This window comes from Camellia sinensis, chromosome 10, assembly GCF_055761805.1.
Source record: "Camellia sinensis isolate YWXY chromosome 10, ASM5576180v1, whole genome shotgun sequence".
Classification (NCBI taxonomy): Eukaryota; Viridiplantae; Streptophyta; class Magnoliopsida; order Ericales; family Theaceae; genus Camellia; species Camellia sinensis.
Window position 1 is genome coordinate 2,062,755 of NC_138970.1, and position 20,851 is coordinate 2,083,605.

Sequence of the window (20,851 nt, forward strand, 5' to 3'; positions counted from 1 at the left end):
ATATATATATATATAATATTTTAGAATTAATATAAAATATCTCACATTCTTTTTTCATTTTTTATTTTTTATTTTTTGTCCGTGAATTAGCATAATCTGTTAAGGATTTTAATACAGACTCCCACAAAACCCAATCCCCCCGACCTCCACGCACTTATGTGAGAGAGAAAAAAAAAATGCATACATACCTTATCCATATCAATTGAGAGTAATGAAAGTCATCCATTTTAAAAGTCCAAGCATTAATCGTCTAATTACAATTCTATTTTGACCAACTTATCCTCAAGCCAACCAGTATTTTGTTTATTTTCAATAAGAATAGAAACAACTTTTCTGATTTAATTAATATATATATATATATATATATATATATATATATATTAGCTTAAGTTTAATACTACTTTAACTTCGTTGTATTTGACTGGCATTTGGTGAATAGGCATAGAAGTTACCACCATTAAAAAAATGATTCTATACAAAAAGGACACTTTACAATACATCTCCTATATCATATATACTTTTAATTATATCAATTTTTTAATTATAATTAATTTTTTTATTTAACTATGGCATTATTTTGAGGTGTCCCATTAAGGATGCTATATAAATACAGATTTATATATATATATATATATATATATATATATAATAAGGGTAAATTACACTTTAACCCCTTGTGGTTTGTCCCAAAAATACGGAGCCTCTTTGTAGTTTCATTTGTAACATTTAAACCCCTAAACTAAATACCAAATTGTAATTTTTGACAGATCCGTTTATTTAACCAGAGCGTGAGATTCACAAGCATAAAAGTGTAAGCAGCACTCTCTCTTGTCAAAAACAATACACTTTTGGACCAAAACACCATTTCTCTCCCCCCTCATTATATAAATATGCAACAAACACATTGAGGCCTCTGAAATTGCCCAGATTATCTCAGGAATTCTTCCTCACCACACAGCAAAACTAACCTGTAATTCCACACCACCATCCACCCTCCATCTCCTTCTCATTTCCTTGAAATAGTTTTTACCTCACAATTTCATATTTTTTTGGTTTGAGGTGTTGTATGTAGGTGGCTGCTTAAACTAGGACAGCCATGGCTACTTTCATAAAAAGGGAAAAAAAAAAAAAAAAGTGAGGAAGAGGGTTAAAAAAAACTTAATGGTGAGTGCTGAAAGTTCATGTTACAAAAACTTGCCGTTGGTGTTGGTGGTCTCAACGCGCATGGTGGTGGTTGTGTTTGAGCTTAGTCCAGTCTGGTTTCTTGGCTAGTTAAGCTTACGATGTGTAGCTCATGTTGCAAAGAGTCTCTCTCTCTAGATTTTCTCTCCACGTGAACTTGCCAGAGAAGCACCAAATAACTATCCCACATGTACAGCAGGTGAATGCCTCACAGTGGTGTGTCATTAGTGTATTCTGTGCTGTTAGACATACAGTTGTGTGTGTGTGTATGTGTGTTATAGTTCACCACTTTCACCCTCATTTTCATAGTGAACACATCAGAAAACCCTCCCTCCCCTCATTTTCTCAATTCCCAATCACACCCAAATCCAAATCCAAATCAAAATTAAAATCAAAATCGGCAAAAAATGGAAGGTCATCCTAGGAGAGCCGAAGCAGAATGATTACTCGGAATCGCCGAGAAACTCTTGCAAGGCCAAGATTTCAACGGCTCTCGAGACTTCGCAATCTTAGCTCAAGAAACCGAGCCCTTATTAGAAGGTCTTGATCAGATCCTGGCCGTAACCGAAGTCCTCATCGCCGCCTAGAAACGGATCAACAACCACCACGACTGGTACTCCATCCTCCAAGTCGATTTTAGAAGCTTCAATTTGTTGTGTTTGACCAGCCGTCACTGGTGATGAGGTTGTGAGATGGGGATGAGTGTGGTAGTGAAGCTGTAAGCATGGTATCTGGCGTTGAGCAAGAGAGGAAGATGGTCATTTATAGAGAGAGAGATATGGAAATAGAGATACGAAGTGATACAAAAAAAATGACTGAGTGGAAAATATCTAATGGCATTTATGACTTTTTATTACTTCTGTTACGTCCGTCGAAAATTACAATTTAGTAATAAGTTTAGGGGTTTAAGTGTTACAAATGAAACTACAAGGAGGCTCTGTGTTTTTGGGGTAAACTACAGGGGTTTAAAGTGTAATTTACCCATATAATAATGTGTCTCAATGTTGAACTTTTATTTTAAAACAAAATATATAACAGATCTGCTGCAGAGCTCTAATTAGAGCTGCTACAGTGCAGCTCTAATGAGCTGGCCACATATTAAAAAAAAAAAATAGTGAGGTAAAAGACAAAATATGGGGAAGAAAAAAACAAATTAATGCTCCATTAGAGCTCTCTTTTTAGAGGTCTAAATCATTTTTCAATATATAATAATGAAAAAATATTTTGGTACATACTTCTCAAAAGACGTGTATCATATGCACCTTATAATTAGAAAATTATATAATTTTATATTTTCTGAGTCATAACTAAAAAAATATCATAACTAAATACAATATGAGCTATAACTAAAAAATCCATAAATCATAACAAAAATAATGGCATAATTAAAAGAAAAAATAACATAACTAAAAATGATATGATATATGTTAGAATTTCTCATAATAATGCTATTGCCATATCATTTTACTTTTTGGATAAATTTTATGTATTAATAGACTTTTTAAAAAAAATAATAGTAGATTTTTATTTTTTAGATAAATTACAAATATATCTTTTGAAATTTGGTTAAAATATGATTTGCCGTTTGTAATTTTGAAAATTATATTTCACTCATTAAAATTTTTAATTTTATAATAAATAATCTTTTTTATTAATCAATTATCAATAATTTTTAATAATTTTAAAAAAATTATGTTAATTAATAATTTAAGTAATTTTATCATTTTATAAAAGAATAGTTAATTTTTTTATTTTTTTAATTAATTCTGTTACATAATTTTTTTTAACAAGAAATATTTATAATTTTTTAAATAACATGAAATAATTTATGTTTTAAACGAATGATGGAAAATATATTTATAATATATTTATTTATTTTTTTGTTGGACGTTACCTTTTTGGCCTTTTCCTTTTTTTAGTTTTTATATATCTTTTTGGACCAAGCGCTCTCTTCTACTCCTACATGATGATAAAGCGGTGTTTGGGAAGCAATTTTTTTAGCTTTTTTTTTTGTTGAAATAGTACTTAAAAAAAATTAAAATAATTAATAAAATAAAATATCACATTAAATTTATAATTATTTTATTTTTTTATCTTAAAAACATCACATTCAATTACAAAAAATTTAATCATCTTTCTAAACACAAAAATATAAACCTTTTAAAATAACTAAAACCTAAGATAAGCTACTAAAATAATAACTTTCCAAACGCCCCCACAAAGAGAAAGCAGCCAACCTTCGCAATATTCTCGAGTAAAAGAAAATAAAAATTCCCCAGCAGATTATAGAAGAAGAGGAAGAGAATCAAACTGATCTCGATGATAGCAGAGGTTATGATGATGAACGAGACAAATATGTTATCGCTAAATTCTTCGATGATTCATCAGCAGCATCACAATCAGCATCACCACCACCATCGTCGTCGTCATCATCTTTCTCATTATCATGGGTTTTCTGTATGTCCGACTAAATCATCATCCATTTTTTCTTCTGGAATGAGGTTCCCGTCTCTACAGCATAGGTCTCTTTCCCTCAAATCATCATCATCTTCATCTTCATCTTCGTCATCATCATTCAACAGCGATTTTCATGGCCGTAGATTTCTTGTTCAAGAGCTTGAGGGCATCCCTAAGAAAGGGAATATCAAATCTTGTTCCTTTTCTCTTAATGCACAGGTCTGTACTTCCTCCAATCTCTCCTCTGACCTTATTGTTCCAAAGTTTTTCTTTTCTTTTCTTTTCTTTTAAATCCATGGATCTGGAATAAAGTTCCATTGTTAGTTATGGGGGTAATAGGATTAGCAATTTAAATTCCCTTGCATCGAGATAGGAGTGATTGGAGTAGCAATTTAAATTGGTATAATTTGTATTTGCACAGATGAAGACAGGAATTATTGGGAAAACTCAAAAATGGTGGGAGAAAGGGCTTCAACCCAACATGAAAGAGGTAAAAGGTGCCCAAGACCTTGTGGAGTCGCTCTTCAACGCTGGGGACAAACTGGTCGTTGTTGATTTCTTTTCCCCTGGCTGCGGTGGCTGCAGAGCCCTTCATCCCAAGGTCCCATAATTCCCTTCCTCTCACCTATTATTTACAATTTTCTAATCTCTGACACTATGTTTGTAACCTAGGAGTGAAAAAAGGAAAGAACTAATTGTTTAAGTTATAAAAGAAAAGAAAATAAAAGAAAAAAATGATTATGATTTTCTTCTTGCTTAGATTTTATAAGAGAAAAAAAGAAAATGTTTTATGTTATGTTACCAAAATAATATTAAAGTCTTGAGGACATAGATGTCAATTATTTTATTTTTACAGTGATAAAATTGGTATCACGAAAATATTAGAATCTGTCAGTTTCTTTTTCTGTCCTAATCTCTCCACTTTTAGAAATATTGAAAATAAGAATTATAAGAGAAATATAATGTGTTTAGTTGGGGGATTTGGGGAAGGATTTGAAAAGAAAAAGGGAAAAAGTGTGTGAAATTATGTGAAATACATGTATGTTTTATTCACATTTTACTTACTTTTTTCATTTTCCTTTCCAAATTCCTACTCAAATCCTCTAGCCAAATACAACAATAGAATTCTCTTCATTTCTCCTCATTTTTCTCCACTTTATCCAACAAGTAAGAGAAATCCATCTCTCTCAATTTCTTTTTTTTACTCTCCAAATCACTCAATCCAAACATAGTGTGAGAAAAGGTCCAGTATATTACAGAGTTCCAGGAAGAATGTAAGAAAAAAAATTCATCATTCTCTAAAACCATACCAAGTAGTAGCATTAGAATGTAAATTTATGTGGTTGGACTCTGCACTGCAGATATGTCAATTGGCAGAGCTGAACCCAGAGGTGCAGTTTCTGCAGGTGAACTATGAGGAACACAAATCCATGTGCTACTCCCTTAATGTCCATGTTCTTCCCTTCTTCCGTTTCTACAGAGGTGCTCACGGTCGTCTCTGCAGCTTTAGCTGCACCAATGCCACAGTTAGTTCTCGTCTTCCTCTCTTCTTTAGCTGCTACACATTTTCCACCCATATTTGAATATAAATTTTGTATTGTTGGGCTGCTTATCATCCCTGGTATTGCAAATTCAAGTCACGCAAACATTCTCTTTAGAAATGGGGATACAACTGTGTTTATCCTACCCTCTCGGACCTTATTTTAGCAGGAGCACCATGCACTAGGTTGCCCTTTGTCTTTGCATATGAATTTTGTATCAGAAAATATGTTGAATGGGGACTTTTTGTGTTGGTAACTAATTGGTAACTGGAACAACCCTTGTTTCCTACTCCCTCGTTCCTCTAACTTAAGATTTTTCTTTCCTCACAACCCTGTTTCACTGCGCTATTTATAACTGGATTTAACTGAGTATGCTATGCATTGCCCCCTTCTTCTTCTTCTCTTTTTTATGAAGGTTTTCGTATTTAAGGAGCTTTAAGTTGGTACAAATTCGAGGTTTCTTTTTTCTCCAAAAAGACCAGTTGTTATTAGCCAGTCGATGTCCTGCCTTGTCCTTGATTCACAATCATCTACCTGCAAACAATAAGGTCCGAGCAGTAGGGTTTTTGTTTTGTTTTTTTTTTTTTTGGGGGGGGGGGGGGGGGGGGGGTTTCCTGAAATTTTATTAGTGCATTCTAAAGCATTGCAATGATGATGGATGGTATCACAGATCAAGAAGTTCAAAGATGCATTGGCAAAGCACAGCCAGAATTATTGCAGCCTGGGACCACCAAAAGGGCTAGAGAAGAAAGAGCTGATTGCTCTTGCTGCCAACAAAGATATCTCCTTCAACTACACACCAAAGCCAGAGCAACCAACACCTGTTCCTCCTACACTGGAAGAGATTCTAGCAGAAACAGCACCAACCCCGCCTTCTCATTCAGAGGCAGAACCTTCAGTATCTCCACCTCTTCCTCTTCCTCTTCCATTGGCAACTGGTTCAAATGCAGCTAAAGGCACTGAGGATAAAACCTTGGTCGCATCAGGAAGGTGATTGAGAAGGATGAGGACTTTTTTCAGCGGAGCTAGGCATTGTCTTGCCATTTCCTCTTGTACAGATTAGATTTGCTTCGCTTTGTGATGGTGTATAATATGTTTAAGAAGATAGCAAACAAATTACTAATTAAGGATATATGTGAAATGCATGTGTGTTGGCCCTCCCCCATTTAAGTTGAATGGCTTTTGGATTTATTTTTATTGGATCCAAGCCTGCCAAGTACTGGGAGTGGGGAGGATACTTGTGAAAGAGCTAATGGCTTGTATTGTTTCCTTGGCTGCATCTTTTTTTTTTTTTTTTTTTTTTTCATTTTTATGAAATGTATATATATGTATAGAGAGAGAGTGAGTTTGTATGAAAGGTTTATATAGCCTTTGGGGGTAGAATGCTTGCTTGTTCTTGAGTCTGATGGTTGAGGCTTGTGTAAAATATATCTCACACATACAGCTGTTGCAAATTTTAGTCAAGTGGTATTGATGTTTCTCTTCCATACACTTTTTTTTTTTTTTTTTCAGTAATAATAGTAATATAATATTTTGTTCCAACATTTGAGGACGAAACTGAACTACTTGGTGGGGGGAGAGAAAAACCGTTGGAGAGGAGAAAAAAAATTATAAAAACTTGCAGGGTGCAAGTAAAATGCTGTGGGGATGTCATGTTTGTGAATTTTTTTTTTTTTTCTCTTTTAAAACCAACCATTAAGTAATTCTCCCTATGAATAATCAGGGCACAATTTCTGGACTGGCTTGTATGATACCAACTCATGCCTCTCACAGAAAACTCATTATGATTTTGAAGAGTAATGGGAAACCTTTGAGAGAGAGAGAGAGTTAAGGTTGGATCTTGGAAAGTGAATGATGGTGACTCTATTTCGTTTGAAGATATATATATATATATAGTTAATTGGACCACATGAAATTAAATTAAAAATGAAAGAAGGAAGTGGTGTTGAATTCTATCACATATATATATATATATATATATATATATATATATATATATATATATTGAGAGAGTAATATTATAAATTCATCTTTATTTATTCTGAATTTATTTAGAAATATTATTTTGTAATTCAAATTTATTTTATATATGTATCTCAACTATATAAATTCAATCATAATCACATAAACTCATTTGAAATAAATTAAGGTAAATAAAGGTGGGTATTTAGTCAGAAATGATACAGATCTCCACAAACATCCCACCCACGAGACCCCATCCTCACGACGTCACGCACACCTATCAGGAGATAGGGAAAAGATAAATAAATAAAAAAACAAAAACATACATAATCAATCACAATGCTCATGAGAGTTTTTCAAAATGGAAGTCTCAAGTATTTTCTATAGAATTATTCTTATATATATCGCCATATCCAATCGTCACGAAACAGAGTACAGGTGGCGCGTCCGGGGACATGGATGATTGGATTGGATTGGATGGAAGGAAAGTAACGCAAAGGGGCCGGAAGAGATAGCGTGTGAGAGGAAAAGGAGGCCTCAACGTGGACGTGGCCATTACATGAGCACATTCTGTTTATTTTTTTAATGGTGAGCTCATTCTATTTATTTTTTTTAATTGCGAGTGAGGAAAAGGGGTTCTAAACAGACCGAATGAGTTGAATAGTTAATTATTTAAGTTTAATTTAATAATTTTAACGAGTTTTAAAATTTATTTAAATTTAATTTGTTAAACTTTTGAGTTGATCTCAAACGAATTTTTATCGAGCCGAATTCGAATAATTTGATATTTTATATAATTTTAAGTTTATTGAACCGAGCCAAACGAATAATTAACTGTTCAAATTTAGTTTGAAAACCTTAACAAGTTCTAAAATGTGTTTAAGTTTAATTTGTTTATTTAACGAATCAAGTTTAAACAAGTTTTTAACAGACCATATATGAGTTGAGCTTGAACTGTTTGGTTCGTTTATTACCCTAGTGATGAGAAAATTATATTGAAATAACGTTCAAGTGTGAAACATGGTTATTATAATTAGAAGATAAATAATCAAAATAAAATTTAAATAAAAGTTGGAGGGTGAAAAATATACTATTTTTAAAAATTTAAGAGATAAAATTTCCTTAAAGCAGTTCAAATCATTGCATTTATGACATAAAATTTAAAAATATAAAAGATTTTAGAGCTTTACATCCTCGCTACATAGGAGAGAGAACATTTTTGTTGCATCCGTAAAGATCCAACAATTATATAATCCCACACAAAAAAAAAAAGAAGAAGAATATTTACACATATAGAGAGAATTATAGCCCAATAATAACTATAGAACCTAACAAAACTAAATCTACTGCATTAATAATTTTCAGGTTAGTCTAACAACTCCGATAATAGAGGAAAAATAAACAACACAACAAAATTCAACTAAGAATTTCATAATAAAGGAGAGATTATAAATTTTAAGCTTTAACAAATATTAACCCATCATCACATCCTAAACAGAAAAGTATATAGTCAGCCAACTAGATTCCCCACTAGTAGGAAATCAAATTGCCCAGGTCGACTTAATTCTACAAGGCCCCATGTTTTCAGCTATCAAATATGAGGCCTGTTTAATTCCTGGACAAGCCCAAGTACGACTCCGACTTTTTCTTTTTTGGGTACAAATATAGAACAAAAGGACTTCTTTTGGTAATTCGACAATTACTCTCTCTCTCTCTCTCTCTCTCTCTCTCTCTCTCTCTCTCTCTCTCTCTCTCACTGTGTGCAGCAGCAGCTGCTAGAGGAGGAAGTACGACTCCAACTTTTTCTTTTTTGGGTACAAATTGAGTTACCATCTTTGCTCCAACAAACCAAAAAAACAAAAAAACCAAAAGAGTTACCATCACAATATCATATTGGACCATCCCAGGCCCGTGCATGCCACTGAGCTATGTCCAAACAAGGCAACCAAAAAACGTAAAAGTTATTGGGCTATCTCACCACCACCACCATGGTCTTTTATTTCCACACGAGTCCCCTACTCTGTCCATTCATATGTCCAGTGAGATTACAGGATTTTCCACTACTATTCTCCTCTTCTTCTTTTTTTTTTTTCTTTTTTTCTTTTTTTCCAAGTCAAAAAAATGGGACAAGCAAGCTATGAGATAAAATATACTTTCACAAAATAGAATCAAGTAGCTGCAAGATAATATGTTTTGAATTTATTTACTTTATATATATATATATATATATATACATAGGATTTCATATATAATTAACACACTAAGTAACGAGCATATATGTCTAAAATTTTAGAAATATCATACCGTCTTCTAGATGATAGTGCATCCATTATTTTCTTTTGGGTATGTGAGCTTATAATAATGTTATGATAATCATATTTATATACTAAAATTCGAAATATATATATCATCTTTTGATATGTAACATGTATAGTTAAAGAGATAACACAAAAGCAGTTAATGGGTCTTGTATAATAGTGATGGCAGGAAGTAACTGCAGAGCTGCTTTAGCTATCACACTAGAAACACTCACACGGATACACGCACACATGCAAAACAATTAGAAAGAGAGCAATGCTACTACAGAATCACAGCTCTATATCTACTGCATTAATAACTTTCGGATTAATTTTGTTCTTCACTCATTATGTGGGAAACTAGAGTTGATACTGAAGAAGGTTAGTCAAGAACAATGAACAATAATGTAAATCGTATGAAGCTTCTTATTCCAGCCAAAAGGACGGAAGAACAGTGATCATATATAATTTTTTGATCAGCAAAGAAAATTTCATTACAAACATGAAATTAAAGGTACAAAAAGATAACAAGCATGGAGAGAGATTCGAAAAAGTACAAACTATCCCTACTATTGCTACTCGCAACCATCTAACCAACCTCTCGACCTCACAATTTTTATAAAATAAAAGATAAATAAATAAACAAAAATAAAAAGAGTTAAGAAGAACTTAACTCCAACACATCAAACCCTAGATCCCCTTTCACACCAAACCACACCCCACAAACAATGATAATTCAACAACTATTTCCCAATCAGGACAAACACCATCCACTGCTTACCAGCACAACCCATCAACCCTCTAATAAATTATTCCCCCTTTCAAACCAAAACACACCACTAATTCACACCCAGGGCAAAACACCATCCCCCACTTTCCATCACATCCCATAACCCTTCTAAAACTTAATTACTTGCAAGTTGCACCCCACTAACTCCCTCCCTCTCTAACTCTATCAAGTTTTCATTCTGATTTTGGCTTTGTTGCTCATCTCCAACTCGATAAAATCCTTCAGGAAGATGTCCTCTCTACCACCAAAATCAATCTGCAATTTCTGGCCCATTTGCAAGGTTTCTTTTGCTTCAGCCAAAAGGAGTCTATACTCCTCTTCCTCATCTTCATCTTGCTGTTTCATCTCCCCATCAGATTCCACCAACTTGTTCAAGAAGCGCTTGTTGCATACCCGAATTGTACTAGAAGAGATTGATGATTGCGAAGGTTGCGAAGAGCGGACAAGTTTGGCATCCTTTGATTTTTTGTTGGAACCTTTGGCATATCTCCCTTTATTCAAGAATTTGTGGGGAAGCCCCAACTCAAGAAGTGAGAGTTTCTTTCTTCTATTGGTGGATTTGTGTATCCTCATAGGACTATACACACACATTAAAGAGTAATGCTACGTATCATGAAATAAATATCATGAAAAACTTCATGAAACTAATCTAAGGGTGAATGCATAACATACAATAAAGCACTACAAACACTATAATCTAATCCATGGGTAGAGAATCTTCATGAAAACTTTTCATGACATTGTTTTCATGATAGCTAGCATTATTGCACATTAAAATGTGAGTATTTTGAATAATATCTCTGTCCAGTAGAAGTTGAGGATCGCTCCAAAGCTGAAATAAGAAATTAGAAAGACTGTTTGTGAGAGAGAGAGAAACAGAGATTCCGGTACACCAATACATATCGCAATTTCAGATAATGCAAAGAGATAAAAAAGCGAGATATGCCGTTTTATTATAATAATGTTATAAGAAGAAGTGCAACACAGGCTAATAAAGAGAGATTTTATGCTCTCGAAGGAACTTGTTGGGAGTCTTGTGACTTGTTGCTCGTATACATGTAATACTGATTTAGTAATCACCGAAAGCCTAGCATGTGGAGCAGAAAGAAGCATGTAGCCAAAGACAACTTGCCAACTTCATCTCCATACCAGACCAGAGGGACCACAACCATAATCCTAAACCCCATTCGAAGGAATAAGCTATAAACATGGAGTCGGCAAGTCATCCTTGGCTGCACTCCACTTTCTAAACCTACATGCAAGGCCATGGGTGAGATGAGATGATAAAAGCAAGGCTAACTAGGAAACAAGAGAACCAGTTTGCCTCCTAATCAATCATCCATTAGCTATAGGGATAGCAACATCAGAGATGAGGAGAGGCTGAAAAATGAAACAGTCGATGCTAACTATATAGGCTATAGCAAGCAAGAGTCAATTAATAGCGGATGAAAAAGAAGAGGCTGATCAGCTTTATATAGAACTCAAAATTCAATTTATAGAAGAGGGAGAAACAAATACACGTGGTGTCCACTGACTAATAAAATATTCCAAATGGGGATAATCTATCTCCCACTAATCCAATCATATAATCTTAATTATTACCACAATAATACATGTTCGTTGATTCTCAATTATACCTCATATGTACTGGAGGGGAGAGAGAGAGAGAGTAACCAAATGGTGCTTTTGCTGATGACATATTGCAAATTGATACATTATCTTGAATTGAGGTGAGGTGAGGTGAGGTGAGGTGAGGTGCAGGGATCTCATTTTTGGCCCAGTAGAACATCGTGAGTGATAAGGTGCTTTTTATCTCTCTGCTCTGATCTCTATGACAATTCCTGCAAATATAAAGCCAGATTAGGTTAATTATTATTGCCCAGTTTTCAAGTGTGTTAGGAAACATATCCTAATTAAGTGATCAATCTGTAATGAGAAGTTTAACAAGTTCAATACAATGAGAGTTAGAGAGAGAGAGACTTAACAAGATTGTATGTATAATATTAACAGCCCCGCTGCATACCCCCAGTGGGGGTCGCGCCCCCAATGATGTGGCGCGCCCCCACTGGCCGAAGACTCAAAAAAAAAAAAAAAAAAAAAAAAAACAGTTTGTTTTTTTGGCCAATCCCCCAATGACACCTTACTGGGGGTCGACCCTCAGTGGGGTAAGAAGCATTAATCATAATATTAATATATGTACGCACCAGTAGTAGAGTCAGAAAACTAAATCAAAAGGAACACTTATTAATTATAATTATAATTTTTTTTTCCTCATAACCAACATAATAATTTTTGAATTAATATTAAATACAAAAATTTAAATAAATTATTACAAAAGTATTTCACATAAAAGTTTATAATTAACTTCGAGTAAAATAAAAAAAAAAGTATTCCGTATAACTAGTGTATCATGGATAATATAAAAAAGTTATATATTTAAGTCATAAAATAAATTATATAATGGTAAGATAAACAAATTTTTACAAAATTTAAGAAAAAATTTCATATAATAATGATATTACGTCATTATTGACGTATGATATCATCAACCAATAGTAAAGTAATATATGAAAGGTGAACTCTACATGCAAATATAAGTAACACTCTAGTAATTTATATATATATATATATATATATAATAAAATTAATTATATTTGCATATCAATAATGATGGATGTTACATTTATATTGAAATTTTTTCACAAAATTTTCATACATAAAAACATAATTTGTATACACAAAAATATAATTATTTTCATAAATTTAAAAATATCCTTAATATTTTATTTTAAATATTATTTTTATTTAAAATTTTGTTTATATAGATGTAAAAATAAAAAATAAAAATAAATAAATAAATAATCCAGAGGGCACGTCACCTCCTGATCACCATGTACCTCCGCCACTGGTATGTACAATGACCTCACTACTTATACATAGTCAAAAGGGCACTGACTAACATATATATGAAGCAAAAGCTAGCTATGATCTTAATTTGCACTTGGATGTTAGGAAGTTCAACAGAATGAATATTAAATCCCAAAGAGGATCTACTAAAATGCGCCTTGGAATAATAAGATTTCAGTATGTTGTTTCTTTTAAGCTAATTTTTTTTTTTTAGCAGCACTTACTTAGTGCAAAACATTAGATTAGTGTACAGATAAAGAGATCGTAGATACGGTGCAGTGAATAATTATGTGCAGCCAGCTATATGTTCCCCACAGCTTCTTCTTCAGAAATTATACAGCATATTAATTAGCATCAGAAACATAATATATTACTTGAAGGAAGATAATATTCTACATTTCTACTAATATTTAGTACTTTTAACCTAATTAAAGTATGTTCACGTGGGTGTTTGTGTGATTGATACATAAGTATGTAGGCATATATATATATATATATATATATCTCAAGTAATGGGAGGGTTATTTTGAAAATGTTTTTGAAATTAATGGTCTAGATCTGTCTAATTTAAAAAGAATGACTCAGATTAACTTTTAAAAATATCTCTCACACAAACTATCTTCACTAATTCAGATTTGTTTAATTTAAAAATAATGACTAAGATTCAATAATCTAAATTTATTTAAGAAATAACATTTAGTGGTCCTAATTTACTTAACTGTCAACTCTTATCTACTCACTGCACTTTACATCATCATTGTGAGCTCTCTTAATAAAGAAGCTCTAAAGAATAATTGAAAGCTTTATATTCAATAGGGGAACAAAGCTCTCTCAATAAGGAAGAACAAACCTCTTTGTATTTCTTTTCATTTTTTCTCTACTATAACTAGGTAAGGCATTCTTATCTTCTTACTTTTTTTTTTTTTTTTTTTTTCCATCCATTTTTTTACCTCTAATTTTTTTTTCTTTTTTCCTTCAGTTCGTAGCTCTGTTTTTTTATCTTCATCATGTCATCCCCGTCTTTTTTTCTTTTTTTTTTCTTTTTTTTTTTTCAGCTCATAGCCCTTTGTTAACACCCATTGTTTTGTTCTTAGTTCTTTTTTTGGTTCTATTTTCTTTTCCCTCTATCCTCTATTTTTTTTATTTCAATTAAATGAGTTAATGTTAACATTAATTGGGTTGAGGTTTTTTTTAATAATCAATGGTGTTTTAACACTCACTCCTCTCTCTATCAAATAAGGGTTAAGGAAAAGTAGGTTTCATGTTAACCATCATTTTTATTTCATTTTAATGGGTCGAGGTTCCAAAAAAACTCTAACTTAATGTTAACATTAATTGGGTTGAGGTTCTCTTTAATAATCAATGAGGTTTTAACACCCGCTTCTTTCTTTCTCTCTCTCTCTCTCTCTCTCAAATGAGGGTTAAGGAAAAATTGGTTTCATCTTAACAATTATTTTTATTTCATCTTAATCAAATGGGTTGAGACTCTCTTTAATTATCAATTGTCATATTTTTACTCACTAAACATGAAAACAGATTTGTATATATTTTTAGTGTAGAGGAGTGCTCTTAATTAAAGTTAACATTAATTGGGTTGAGATTCTCTTTAATAATCAATGGGGTTTTAACACCCACTTCTCTCTCTCTATCAAATGGGGGTTAAGAAAAAATGAGTTTCATGTTAACAATCATTTTTATTTCATCTTAGTCAAATCGGTTGAGGCTCTCTTGTCACAACCCAAACCTACCCCTATAGGTTTAGTATCGTAACTGGCCAATAATCCTAGGATTACCGAAGGCCTCTGAAACAGATTAGCAAATTAAGGGGCTAGCAAAAGCAAATAGCAAAAATTCAATGTCCATAGAGCTATGCAGACATATATAGGACAAAAAAAATTTAAACTTCTATTCATATATATTATGACGTCATACTTGCGTCATTACCAGTACAGATAAACAAAAGGAAATCATACAAAAAGTTGTCCAGACCAAAACAAAAGAAAACAACAAGACTGGTTCACAAACTTGACCACAAACCTCCTCGTGAGGCATAGTGGTTGGCTAACAAAACTGATCCAAACTGAAAGTTTCAAGCCTGGTCACCTACATACATAACATAAATAATGAGCTGAAGTCCAGTGAATAACAACAGAGTAAAGGTTTTATGAATGATGTCCATAACAGATTTAAAAATCAGAATTCAGATAAAAAACATATTCATATACGTATTCAAACTTGCACTTGTAAACAATCATATGTAGTACACCCATTAGCGCTAGCAGATCAAATTGGTCATAAAGACCCTTATACAGAGCAGGTGGTCATTAAGACCCTTATTCACATGAGATGGTCATAAAGACCCACTTGTAGATCATATAGTGGATTATGCATAATCAGTTCCATGAATGAAACCCACTTGAAACCTTGATACCAGGTCACATATAACATATCATATGATGCTAAGGATGCCACAATACATTTCGAAAATAGGACAATCATTCATCTATACAAAACATATCATTTCAGAAAACAGAGCTTATCATATCATTTAATTCAGAAAATACTTATAATCAAACATAACTTTACAGAGTTGTTACTCACAAATAGCTCCAGAAGCTGAACAGATAACTTAGACAGATCGGTCGGATAATGGCGCGTGACCTACACACAAACACGTGACAAACACATATCGAAACACACACTTCAAAAACACCTAACTTATTACATTTCTTTTTTAGTGTGTTTCTAATTCATACCTTCATTAATATGGCCTAAACCATGGCGTAAGAATGCCTAAAATGGAATGAGGACGCAAAAATTCACTTCGAAACACTTTGCAAAGTTACTGAAAATAGGGTCTTAGCTCGGGTGGTCCATCAATTTACAAAGGGTTGCTCGAGTACGCACTTAGTCGCTTGAGCCATCTATAAAGACTGCAAAAGTACTGGATACTTGATTTTCATGCTCGATGGTCGCTCGACAGTCGCTCGAGCCAAGTACTGAGAAAAATGATGTTCGCTCGAGCGCACAATCGATCGCTCAAGCCATCGTACAATTGTTTGCATAACTACTAGGAGCTTGAAATGTACGCTCGAGTGACACTTCCATCACTCGAGCAAACTGCTTGAATTCTAGAATTTCCAAATTGCTCTCCAAGGTTCAAAACTCAATTTTCAAAGCTTCAATCTTGTTCATTTGGGCCAAAAACTTGAAGAAATACTTGAAAACTTGTAATAAAACATGAAATGACGACCAATTCACAAAATCAAGGCCCAAAAGCTAGACAATTCTTCAAAACCAAATCAAAACTATGCTCTTCTATACATGGTATGCACATGCATATAATCATCCAAGCTCTTCACTTTGAAAGCATGATCAAGTAAGGCAAAATGACATAGAACATGATGAATTTCCAAAATCAAGTTAAAATAAGGACATGCAAGAGAGAATTCTTGGAAATCAACTTCAAAACATGGTGACTTATGCATGCATGCATGATGTGTTCTTCTTTTCTTCTTCCTTAGCTCAATTCTCTTGTTTAATCACTTAAACTTCTTGAATTCCTACATTAATTAACTCAAATTCATAAATGATTCCTACCTTAAGCCTTGAATTAGCAAGTGTTGAAGCTAAATTCCTCAATTCCTTCAAGTTTCCTCTCAATTCTCTAGATTTCCTCTTTTCTCTCCTTCTCAAGCTTGAATTCACTCTCCTTTCACTCAAACTTTCTCTCTTACATGTTTTGTCTTCAAAATGAAGAGAATGAAAAGTCTTCATATTAGCCTTATATAGGCTCAATTAGCTTAAGCTAATTAATTATGATTAGAACTAATTGACTTCAACTTAATAATTAATTGGGCAAACTTCACTTTATCCCCTTGTGATTTGGGTCGGGTGCGGATTACCCCATGACATTTGGAAATTACCATATAACTCCCACGTGATTTATGGACCAAAATGCACCACTAGTTTTTCTGTCTAAGATAACGGACTGTGGGAGTCACACACCTATATAGAGAGTATGTCTACTTTTAAGACGAAAGTGCCCTTTATACATCTTCAAATTTACCAGAAAATGCCATTGTTTTTATAATGTTTCCCAATCAAAGATATATATGTGTGTGTATGTATATACACAATGAACTCTCTTTTCCTTCACCCTCATCATCATCTTCTTCTTCTTCTTCTTCTTCTTCTTCTTCTTCTTCTTCTCTCTCTCTCTCTCTCTCTCTTTATTATGTTTCCCAATCAAATATATATATATATATGTATGTATATACACAGTGAACTCTTTCTTCTTTTACCCTCATCTTCATCGTCTTCTTCTTCTTCTTCTTCTTCTTCTTCTTCTTCTCTCTCTCTCTCTCTCTCTCTCTTTCTCTCTTTTATAATGTTTATATGCATGTATATATGTATGTATGTATATACATAGTGAATCAAAGAATATAATTTTCAATTTCTGATTCAAAATTGGGTTTGAATAAACCGGCCAAGTGAATTAGGTTTGGATTTGTATATGTGAATCGGGTTCGTATATGATGAAGAAAAAGAATGTCACCTTGTATATAGAACAACATGAAAAAATCAAGCTAGTACTTATAGCTTGGCCTAGATAATATCATTGATAGGGCTGCCCTCAAAAAATGCAAATGGGTAAGGGTTGGATACTATGATTTCAAAGTTGAGGCCTTGAGAGACGATTTTGGAGAGAATGATCATCTGATTACATCTTTGGTTTGTTGAAATAAATTTAGCATTTGTGGAGGAAGCTCTGATTGACTCATGGTAAGTTGTGGAAGCCTTAGTCAATTAACAAGGGTTTAGTGAATCAACAAGCAAGAAGTAGGAAGAGAAGAGAATGAGAATAAAGAGGAATGGAGGTAGTGATTGGCAGCGATGATTGATGCCATGGTTGCTGCCATAAGAGAGAGAAGATGCAAGAAGAACATAAGTTAGATGAAAGAATGAAGAAGACAAGGGTATAAAGGTCAATTTACCATTGTTGTTAACAGAAGTTAGACGTGCACTTTGGTTCATAAACCACGTGGGGGTTATGTGGTGATTTTCGAATGTCAGAGGGGCAATCTGCAGCCGGCCCAAACCACAATAGGGTAAAGTGAAGTTTGCCCTAATTAATTTATTCTAATTATTTGGTTCCAAATCAAAATCCAATTAAACTTACCATAAAATTCTAAAAAACTAGATTAACACATTGATGTAATCAATTTCATGTTCAGATGCTGATAAGGCCTTCAACTAACAGAATAAAGTAGAATTCTAAATAGATATTCCTAAGGCTAATAGATAGGAATGCAAAACACATATAAAATGCACAATTAATACATAATGTCATCCTTAAAACTTAATTAGCATTCTTAATTATGGATTATGAGCTAATTACAGATCGGGGTTATTTTATCTCTTTAATCATCAATGGTCATATGTTTACTCACCAAACATGAAAATAGATTCGTATACATGCAAAATGGGTTTCATGTTAACAATCATTTTTATTTCACCTTAATGGGTTAAGGTTTTAAAAAAAAAAAACTTTGAGTTAATGTTAACATTAATTGAGTTGAGGTTCTCTTTAATAATTAATGAAGTTTTAACATCCACTTCTCTTTTTATCAAATGGGGGTCAAGGAAAAATGGGTTTCATGTTAACAATCATTTTTATTTCATCTTAATGGGTTGAGATTCCAAAAAAAAAAAACTTTGAGTTAATGTTAACATTAATGGGGTTGATGTTATATAGATTTGTATTTCATCTTAGTCAAATGGGTTGAGGTTTTCTTTAATCATCAATGGTCATATTTTTACTTACCAAACATGAAAATAGATTCATATACATTTTTAGTGTTGAGGAGTGCTCTTAATTAATGTTAATATTAATTGGGTTAAGATTCTCTTTAATAATTGATGGGGTTTTAACACCCGCCCCTCTCTCTCTCTCTCTTTATGAAATGGGGGTTAAGGAAAACTAAGTTTCATGTCAACAATTTTTTTTATTTCATCTCAGTCAAATGGATTAAGGTTCTCATTAATCATCAATGGTCATATTCTTACTCATCAAACATGAAAATATATTCGTATTCATTTTTAGAGTTGAGGGGTGCTCTTACTAATTGTGTTTTTCTTTTTATCTTTTTGTCTCAGATTTCTTTAATTTTGCTTCTCAAGCAGATACTCAGATTAGGAAGTCTCTCCCTTGCAATTCTTTATTGGTTCCTCACTTTCTTTCTTGAATTACAGTGGGTTAATGAATGTTTTGGGTTAATGAATTTTCAGTAATTGGGTTAATGAATAAACTCTTTCAGATTTCTTTAATGCTTTAGAATTTTCATGTTTGGTCTTGAAATTTTCAATAATTAGATTAAATATTAAGCTTTTAATGTTTGGTTTAAAAAGAAGTCTAATATAATGTATATTGGTATATAGTTGTTAAATTTCTAGGGATTATGTGGCATGTTTGTTATGAATAATAGGAATGTATGATAAATTATGTCAGCACTTATGCTTTCTTGTTTTTTGGAATATAATATACAAGTCCATTTTTTATACCTACTTTATAGATCCAGTAATGTGTCAAGAAGATAATTGGTTGATAATTTATCAACCAATCATCTTCTTAACATATCACTGAACTTATAACTTTTGGGCCTGAATAGTAATTGTGGACACCCCATTTTTGACTGTCCTCAAGACTTGGACGTCACCGTTTGAACACTCGGTGATTATCCATGTTTGTGTTCGTTTGGAGTTCCCGGAGGTCTCGGCTACGCGCCTTGCCTCAGGATCTCTGAACTCGACCGTTTAGTATCTGGTTTTGCACCAAACACTTGCATTTTGCCTTGGAGGGGCAGGGAACGCCTTGTGAGGCATCCCCATACACCACCGGCAGTGGCTAGAGGCCACCGGCTGGTTTTTGCTGCCACCGGCAATGTATATTGCCGACCGACACTATTTGTTGCCGATCAGCACTATTTAGTGCCGGTCGGCACTATTTTTTGCCAAGATGGCATTTTTGGCCGGCCGACTACTGTGCATCTGCTTTTGCAGATATTTTAAGACAGCTGTCTTGCTTTTGCTCCCCTCCATACACGTGTATGGAGGGATCTCCCTCTTATGAAACTTGTCTTGTAAGCTTTACAAGACAAAAAGCTTCTATATAGAGAGGGGGCTCTCTCTTGTTGCTAAAGCTAGACACTTGAGACACTTGAGAGAGCTTAGACAGCCATTGTTAGGGTTTGAGTTCTAGGGTTAGGGTTTGATACACCTTATCTCTCTTTTTTTTCCCCTCTTATGTGTGTTTTAGTGTGTTTAGTCCATATTATTGCACACAAACACCTAGTGTTTCACCTTCACTTAGCTACTGAGGTTCTAAGGGACTAATTTTGAAGTTTTGGTGTTGGATTCAAGCCAAGGGAGGCCATTGGAGCACCATTGTTGAAGGGGTCTTCAAGGGTGAGAATCTAGTCTCATTATTCCCCATTTTTGCATTGATTTTCTACCTATCTTAGAGCTATTTTCGTGCTTATTGTATAACACAAAAAAGTTCTGTTTTTTAGTCCTCTTGATTGTTTATTAAGGGTGTTTTGTGGTTTGAGGGTGTTTGACCCCTCTTAGGCCTTGAAAGGCCTCATTTTGTGTTAGTTTCGGGACTTTGGTGTTTGGGCCTCTTCACCACTGAAATCTTGAGGGATTTCAATGGT

General features: G+C 33.4%; 2 protein-coding genes across 2 annotated transcripts in view; both read left to right on the forward strand.

Annotated features, from left to right (window-relative positions):
• LOC114258274 (uncharacterized) overlaps window positions 1-6,665 on the forward strand; it is a 63,309-nt gene extending 56,644 nt beyond the window's left edge. Inside the window, exon 5 of the mRNA XM_082890734.1 lies at window positions 6,089-6,665. Coding sequence (XP_082746860.1) covers window positions 6,089-6,174 — 86 coding nt within the window. The 3' untranslated portion in view covers window positions 6,175-6,665. The remainder of the gene's footprint in view (window positions 1-6,088) is intronic.
• LOC114258271 (thioredoxin-like 1-2, chloroplastic) lies at window positions 3,144-6,665 on the forward strand. Its single transcript, XM_082890735.1, has 5 exons — window positions 3,144-3,858; window positions 4,061-4,240; window positions 5,001-5,165; window positions 5,596-5,728; window positions 5,851-6,665. The coding sequence occupies exons 1-4, from the start codon at window positions 3,502-3,504 to the stop codon at window positions 5,617-5,619; spliced, it is 726 nt and encodes a 241-aa protein (XP_082746861.1). The 5' UTR covers window positions 3,144-3,501; the 3' UTR covers window positions 5,620-5,728; window positions 5,851-6,665.
• Window positions 6,666-20,851: the final 14,186 nt, after the last annotated feature.